Here is an 8,375-nt window from a genome sequence, read left to right on the forward strand (position 1 = left end):
ATGATGGAAGGAGGGCTCCTTGGTAGGGGGGGGGGTGGGGTGGAAACACATTCGCTTTATAGGAGTCAGCCACAGAATGTATTGACATTACTTTATTTAAATAATTTTACCTATTTGTGAATGGAGCACAAACCAGCATGTAATGAAAAATGGCTCTTATTTCTTCTGTGGCCTGACCAGCCAGCTTCCTCCTCAGTGGCAAGTGCCACTATCTATTTCTCGCCTATTCCTTTGGAAATAATAATAATTTCTTTCTGCCTAGCCTTTTCTTCTCTTTCTAAAACACAGTTCCCTAGTATATACACTATTCTGTACATTACTTTTTTTCACTTATCCAATTTATTTGGATATTTTCCTTTGTATTATATATTATACTTTTTAAAATGATTTATAATATTTTGTGATATTTGGATATACTATCATTAGTTGGGACATTATCTGTGGATAATTAGGTGATTTCTAATGCTTTACTCTTAAAAGCAATGCTGCAAAATATCCTTGAAAATATACCCTTTTGCATTTCTGTAAGTATATCTGTAGGCTAAGGTCCTAAAATTAGAACTGCTAGGTGTAAGGGGACCTATATTTTTAATATTGATAAATATAAAATTCCATTCCATAATCCCATCAGCATGGATGAGAAGACTGGCTTTCTCACACTCCTTGTCCCCACAATGGAGACACCAAATTCGCCTAAGAGACTGATTGTTGCTCAGTTGCTCAGTTGTGTCCGACTCTTTGTAACCCCACGGACTGCAGCATGCCAGGTTTCTCTATCCTTCACCATCTCCCGGAGTTGGCTCAAACTCATGTCCAATGAGTCGATGATACCATCCAACCATCTCATCCTCTGTCACCCACTTCTGCCCTCAGTCTTTCCCAGCATCAGGGTCTTTTCCAATGAGTCAGCTCTTTGCATTAGGTGGCCAAAGTACTGGAGCTTCGGCTTCAACATCATTCCTTCCAGTGAACACCCAGGACTGATCTCCTTTAGGATGGACTGGTTGGATCTCCTTGCTGTCCAAAGGGGTTCTCAAGAGTCTTCTCCAGCACCACAGTCTGAAAGCATCATTTCTTCAGCACTCAGCCTTCTTTATTGTCCAACTCTCACATCTATACGTGACTACTGGAAAAACCATAGCTTTGACTATAGAGACCTTTGTCATCAAAGTGACATTTGTTTTTTAATATGCTGTCTAGGTTTGTCATAGCTCTCCTTCCAAGGAGCAAGCGTCTTTTAATTTTGTGGCTACAGTCACCGTTTGCAGTGATTTTGGAGCCCAAGAAAATCTGCCGCTGTTTCCACTTTCCCCCCATCTATTTGCCATGAAGTAATGGAACCAGATGCCATGATCTTAGTTTTTTGAATGTTGAGTTTTAAGCCAACTTTTTCATTCTTTCACCTTCATCAAGAGGCTCTTTAGTAAAGTTTATTAGCTTTACAAGGCTTCAACATTTCAAGGCTTTTATACTTCGCACAACAGAGGGGTTTTATTTTCTGGCAGTGAGAACTGAGGGGTTTATATGACCAGTAGGGGGCAGCATGTCCCCACAGAGAGTCCGGCTGCATCATCTGCTGAGTGAACAAACTCTAGCAGGGGGACTTGAAACCTACTCAGCCAAAAATGCTCCTTCACTTGGTTCCTTCACTGCCATCTCCCGGCTGGAGTTCCTGGGTGTGAAACAAAAGCTTAGCTAAAAAAACCAGGATACATCAAAATTAAATGCATGGAATTGCTATCACATTTCACATCCATTTTGTTGACAAATGCTGAAAATGTCAAATATGTTCTGTCCCCCTAGAATTAGGATTACTATTTTACCTTAAAAAGAAAATTAATCTGCTCCCTTAATATTAGCCTATTCAGCCAGTAAATATTGATTGAGTGCTCAGCGAAGAGAATGTGGGGTAAGGGAGATGGGCCTCTCAGAAAACACTTGGGACCTGGGTCAGGAAACCTTGGTTCTGGCTTTAGGTGAGGCACTCTAAACTGGCTATGTGGCTGTGGGTAAGTAACTTAACTTCTCTGTGCCTCAGAAATGAAGTTTGCCTTACTGACCTCATAGGTGCCCATAGAAAATACCACCTGCAAAGATGCTGAAAAAAAGAGTAATCGCTAAACAAATGAAAGATTTCAAAAGCCACATTATGATGACTAGATCCTACAGCAGTAGAGGTGGCAGCTTAGTGAGTCCTTACTATGTGCCAGGCACTCTGCTAAATGTACATGTCATCTCAAGGCTTTGTGAATTATGCGTGATCATTAACTGGTGATGAGGTGCCTTACCAGATTTAAGTGCTTCTTGGTGCTTGGTATGTCTTTCATGAATCATACAGCAGCAAAGAAGGTTCCTGGGACCTTCATGGCAGGAGCAAACGTTACTTGAGAGCTCCCAGTGTAAGACAGGCTCTGTTCTAACCCTTTAATATTTATTCATGGATTTGGCTGGGCCAGGTTTTGGCTCCGGCACATGGGAGTTTGATCTTCGTTCTGGTATGTGGGATTGTTAGTTGCGGCACTCAGGATCTTTTAGTCGTGGCATGAGAACTCCCAGTTGCGGCATGTGGGATCTAGTTTCCTGACCAGGAATTGAACTTGGGCCTCCTGCATTGGCAGTGTGGAGGCTTAGCCATGGGACTGCTAGGCAAGTCCCACAATAACCCTTTAATAAATTTAATAATGTCTCCATCATCTCCAATTTAAAGATGAAGAAACTGAGGCTTTTTGCCTCAGGTAGAAGTAGCACAACCAGGATTTGGACCAAGGAGAGCTGGCTCTAGAGTCTTTTCTTCAGCACTCCATTAGTGCATCTCTTAAAATCAATAACGAGGAGGGAGGAGGAGGAAAGAAGGAATAGGAAAAGAAGATGAAGGACAAAATAATTAATGTATCCTGTGAATACCACCATTTAGTTCAACAAGCATTCTCTGAAGAACTTACTATGGGACCTTCCTTGGGACTAGGCACTTCTGGGCCACAGCCCATTCATGCCCTGGAAAAGACCAGGTTATTTCTAAACAGTGTGATAACACTGTAAAACAGGAAAGTCCGCTGGTGCAGGACAGAAATTCCTGTGTTCCCAAGTATGTACTGAAGTGGAAAGTTACTGAGGTAAAGTGACTGGCCAGTAGGGCACAAGCCCATTCAGTCACAGGCCGGCTACTGTGGATTCCATCTCTACCCTGCTCCCATAAAACAAACCTTGTTTAACCAGGCTGTTCTGCAAAAGTAACAGTTAAATACATTTACAGCCATACTGCTTCCCGGTGGCTCAGCCATAAAGAATCTGCCTGCCAAGCAGGAGATGCGGTTTCATCCCTGGGTCGGGAAGATCCCCTGGAGGTGGAATGGGCAACCCACCCAAGTATTCTTGCCAGAAAGTCCCATGGACAGAGGAGCCTGGCGAGCTACAGTCCATGGGGTTGCAAAGAGTCGGACAGGACTGAGCCACTAACCAACAATAGCTTTACTGTGTTTGGACTCTGCTTCCAAGACCGGAAAACAGTCGGGCAAACTTTAAATAAAAAAGATTAAGTAACGTAATTACAAATTAAATTTTAATGCGTCCACCAATAAAATAGTTTCTACTTTTCACTCTATGCCTGAAAGTTTTCACAGTAGGATGGTTGGAAAATATATTCTACTCAAATCTGCAGAATAAGGACTAATCTCCTACAGGCGCCAGTTCATTAAACTGCCTAATGGCAGCTATGGAAAAGTAATAGCCTTATCCCCAAAGCTTTTGCTCTTTAAACAGATAACAACGAGCAAGTGCGTTGCAACAGAGGCCAAAAAAGCCTGTCCGCAGGAATTCCACCGGGGCAGCGAATTCTAGCGGGACCGCCAGGGAGGTTCCCGCTCCCTGGGTGGGACCTAGTAGCAAAGCCACGTGGGGAGGGCTGAAGGGGCCTTTAGGGCTGGGGAGGGGGACCATCCGTCAGGGCAGGTCACGGTCTCTTCGCCCCTGTCCGCCAGCGGCGGCAGGGAGGAGCGCCGAGAACCAAAACTCAGTTGTCGCCAGCGTCGGGGCAGCGAGTCTGCGCCCGGTGGGCGGCTCCCCACCTCTCGGGAGGATGCGGACGTGGGATGCCCCAGGGAACCCTCACAGCCCGGCGAGCACGAGGAGCTCCAAAAAACAAAGCGAGTGGCGGGGGAAAGGGAGGGCGCGACCAGCGAGGGGCAGAGCACACGCGGTGCTCCGAGCGCGGGCGCCGCCTGCGAGCCCGACCGGCCAGCCTGGGAAGGGCGCGCGCCTGCCGGCGCCCGGTGCCCCTTGCCAGGTCCGGGACACTCACAAAGCCCGAAAATTCCCCTTTCCTACGGGGCGGAGATTTGAGAAAACCCAAGTCGGGGTCCGCGCAGCAGCTAGAGCCGGGACTGGAGGCCGCGCGTTGCGCGGGAGGCTGAAGACTTTTCTTTTGGGGGGATAAGATGGCAGGTCCGGGGAAACAAAGGAAACTTGGGCACGGGCCTGGGAGCGGAGCGTGCGGCTCACGAGTTCGCCCCGGGTCCTGTGTGGGAGTCACTGGGCGGCCTGCGCCAGCCTGCACACTGCCCGCCCGGGGAAAATATAAAGCATCCCTCCGGGAGCCGGCGGCGCCGGCCGCCCACCTGCCGCCCCGGGGTCTCCGGGCCGGCGGAGGGAGAGGGCGCTGCGAACCCGGCGGGGGCCGGGAGGCAGAGAGGAGGGGAGGCGGCCGGCGGGCGCGCGCTGGGGGCGGCGGTGGAGGAGGGGAGCGCGGGTGGGCGGGCGGCGCCACGTCACGGCTATTGTGGCTGGCCGGGTATATAAGGTCCCGCCCGCCGGCCGCGCTCCCCACCTTGCCTGCACCCCGCCGGCGATCCTTCGGCCCCCTGCAATCCAGCGAGACGCGCTGCGCACCGACGGAGCGGACATGGGGAGAGCGATCATAGCCAGGCTCGGACTGGGGCTGCTGCTTCTGGCGCTGCTCTTACCTACGCAGGTGAGGTCCTGGCGCCCGGCGAGGCTCAGGGGCTCAGGGGCCGCGCCCGAGGCGGGTGGGACCGCCCCCAGGGAACCGGTCTGCGCCCCCACCTTCGGTTGTGGATCCGAACTAGGAGAGAGAATCTAGTACAATCTGATCTGGGGCGAGAGGGGGCGGCAATTTGGAGCCCACTTTCCACTTCCTGGCAGGCTGTCCCCACCCTTTCGGCAGCCCCGAGAACAAAGCACCTCCACGCGTGGGCTAGGAGGACCTTGCCCCACCCCAGGTTTCGCACAGCCCTTCACAGGCTGCCTGACGCCCACCGCCCGCTTTCACGCAGAGCGGGAAAAAATGCGCCCCCCACCCCTGGAGCACCCAGAGACCTCAGGCCCTTTGGGGAGGTCGTCCCCGGATCCCACGAGCGCCCCGCTTCCCTGTACGAGTGTCTTCGCGTCCCCTAGCGCATCACACAAAGAGAGAGGAAGATCCCCCTCGGGGGGCGCAGCTCTCGCCCATCCTCCACTCAGAGCTAGTTCGTGGATCCCGAGCAAGCCCCAGTTACTGACCCTGTTAACCCACCTCAGTCCCGCGTGTTCGGGGCTGAAATCTAGGGGGGACCCTCTCCTGACCCTGTGCTCTCCTGGGGACGACCTTACAGGTCACCAACGGAACCCTCTGTTAGCCAGATTGGCTATCTCTGGACAGGCGGCCGATGGGACATTTGGGTCCCGAGTCCCCGCCAGGCTTTGTCCCTGTCCCCGCGGCCTCCTCAGATCCTCTGTCCCGGGAACACATCTTGCCCACGGTGTCCGGCGGGTAGGTGCGCGGCAGCCGCGAGGGACGCCAGCGGCGGCTGAGCCTGAGAGACCGAAGGTGGGGGGCGCTGGGAGGGCAAGAAGGGGCATTTGTCTCCGGTAGCTTGGACTTGGAGGGTAGGTAGGGGTGCCCCAGCGGTGGGGTCTCCATCGCCTTCCGTTGGGGCTTTCTGAGGAGGGTCCCCTGGGCACTTCTTCCGAAAAAGTTGGGTGCGCCAGGTCCCCAGACATCCAGCCGCCGGGCTCACCTGGGAGCGCAGCCTGAGAGAGGAGCGCTCCTCGTCTTCCGCTCCGCGGACCGGGTAACTGTACCCTATTGTTTTGCGGGTCGGCTGCTCTCCCGAGCCTTTCTCGATTCCTCGGTGGGGGAGGGGCGTGGCCACTGGAAAAGCTGGTCTCTCCCACCCCGCCCCGTCTCCTTTCCCAGCCAGATTCAGTCCCATACCCCTAAATTTCAGAGGGTTTGAGGTTAAGCAAATAAATCTTTGGTAGCTTAGTAGGGAAATTTATGTTTACTGTCAATTTCATATATTAACATTAGTTTTTTTCGTTGGTGTAGAGGACCCTTTGATTCTCCTATGGATGCACTGGGCTCAGGTTTGTTTTTTTAAAAACTCACCTAATGCACCAAGGCTTTGTTGGAGAAGAGATTACCTTCAGGGATCCCAAATCAGGTCTTGCCCCCAAATAAGGAGCCCTGTTTTAAATTGTTCCCTATATTATTAATGCTTTCCTTTTACTGGGAGTGCTTTTCTTCTTGGTAACATACTCTGTTGGGTAGGTGCCAAATAAATATATTTGATTTCATTGAGATTTTAAAAATTAGTCTATTTTAGATAGGCTTTATAAAATTTCTAGTCGATGTTTGCTGAATGTCCTTATGGGTTTTACAATAAAAGAAGCTGGGTTTTCTATGGATTTACAACAAAGGATAAAATGGTTTTATCTTTGAATTAATAGGTAGCCAAACATACATGTGGCCCAGACCTGCTTGGTGCCAGGTTCTTGTCCCGGCTGTAATCAGAAGCCCTTTAAAACCCTCTCTTGCAGTGAGAGCTGAAATCTCCCATCTGCCTTTGTTCCCTGACAAAGGAGAGATTACCATGTGCCCTGCTGGACTGTGCATTTTATGACTTGAAAAATAGTGTGGTGAATGATGCCACTCAGGCACTGGGGTGCTGGGGGACCTTGGTCCTTGGCCACAGTGCTGGGCTTAGTGACCAGGCAGGAGGGCTGCTGCTTGTGAAACCAACATCAAACCTTCTCATCTGTTGTGAAGTCATTCCGACTTTATGATGCTTTGGGTGAGATCATTTTGCCTTAAGGCAGAGGCTCGTTATATTTTTCAACTTAAGACAAATATTGTGGCCATTTTTGAGAAGGGCTGTATATGATTTCCAGACTTCAAAGGAGCAGATAAGATACCCAGGGCCCCTTAAGTTTAATGCAAAGTTGTATTAAACAGGTAGGTGAAAGTTACCCAGCCACTTCATGAAGACATTCAATTCTCAAAACATATGTCTCAAATTACCGTGTTTTAAAATCCAAATTATTAGTGCAACTTTAAAATCTCCCCCTTCTTGAGAAAGTAGAAGAAGCGTATTTGTAACACCAATAAGTCAGTATAATCACAGAAAGTGGGTCAGGTACCTTGGTTCCTTATTACTTTATAAAGAATTAAGGGTCAAGTCATACACTTGGGAGTTACATAGTTATTGAAGAACATTTTTGTTTGCTTGTTTTCAGTTATTGTTACTTGCAGTCATTAATCATCACTAGCTAGTTGTTTTTGAAACTAAAGGATCTTGGTGGGACTAAGAAATTCAGAATGAAATGATGTGGGTAATAATGGAAATAAATGGAAAAATGGAAATAATAATGGAATAATGGAACAAAAACCTCAGACTGTATCATCTATCTTAATGGCATATTAAATGTATGTGGAGAGACAACTGTAATGTGGAAATTGATCAGTGTGACTTTTTATATATTTTAGACTTACTCAAATCAAACAACTGTTGTAACACCTGCAAGTAACTCCTCCCAGACTACCTCACCTGCCCCTCATCCAGCCAATGCCACCACCAAGGCAAGCGACGGTACTCTGCAGTCAACAGCCAGTCTCTTTGTGATCTCGGTCTCCCTTCTACACCTCTGCTGTTAAGAGACTCAGGCGAAGAAACATCTGTACTTCACCATCTTCTAAATCCAGTTCAAATGGCATCTATACATCCTGTGTGACAAAGGAAAAAAAAAAAAGGAAAAAGAAATCTTCATTGAATAAATCTAACTCCACACCTTATTTAATTGACAGAAATTATTGAGGATCCCAAATTTGTTTGAAGAGCATGTGAAGGGTTTGACTAGATGATGAATGCCAATATTAAATCTGCTGGAGTTACCTGTTCAAGATGAAGAGAGACAACATCCAAAATTAGTTGAGATGATTTCCTTAAATGTGGCTTAAGAAGTATGGACACATAAAGCTCTACCTTGAAAATGAGAATAGATTTTATCTTACTTAGAGATAAAGAATGGGCTGTGGAACAGATTCAGTTTGCATTTGGTTCATTAAATTTATAAGGCCATAAAACAATTAGGTAAAACAGAAA

At 48.5% G+C, this 8,375-nt stretch overlaps 1 protein-coding gene across 1 annotated transcript; it reads left to right on the forward strand.

The window, feature by feature from the left end:
* The first annotated feature begins 4,897 nt into the window (after positions 1-4,897).
* On the forward strand, positions 4,898-7,927 carry CD24 (CD24 molecule). The gene is made up of 2 exons (XM_052645451.1): positions 4,898-4,966; positions 7,760-7,927. The coding sequence occupies exons 1-2, from the start codon at positions 4,898-4,900 to the stop codon at positions 7,925-7,927; spliced, it is 237 nt and encodes a 78-aa protein (XP_052501411.1).
* The last annotated feature ends 448 nt before the right edge of the window (positions 7,928-8,375 follow it).

Source organism: Budorcas taxicolor, chromosome 9 (genome assembly GCF_023091745.1).
Source record: "Budorcas taxicolor isolate Tak-1 chromosome 9, Takin1.1, whole genome shotgun sequence".
Lineage (NCBI taxonomy): Eukaryota > Metazoa > Chordata > Mammalia > Artiodactyla > Bovidae > Budorcas > Budorcas taxicolor.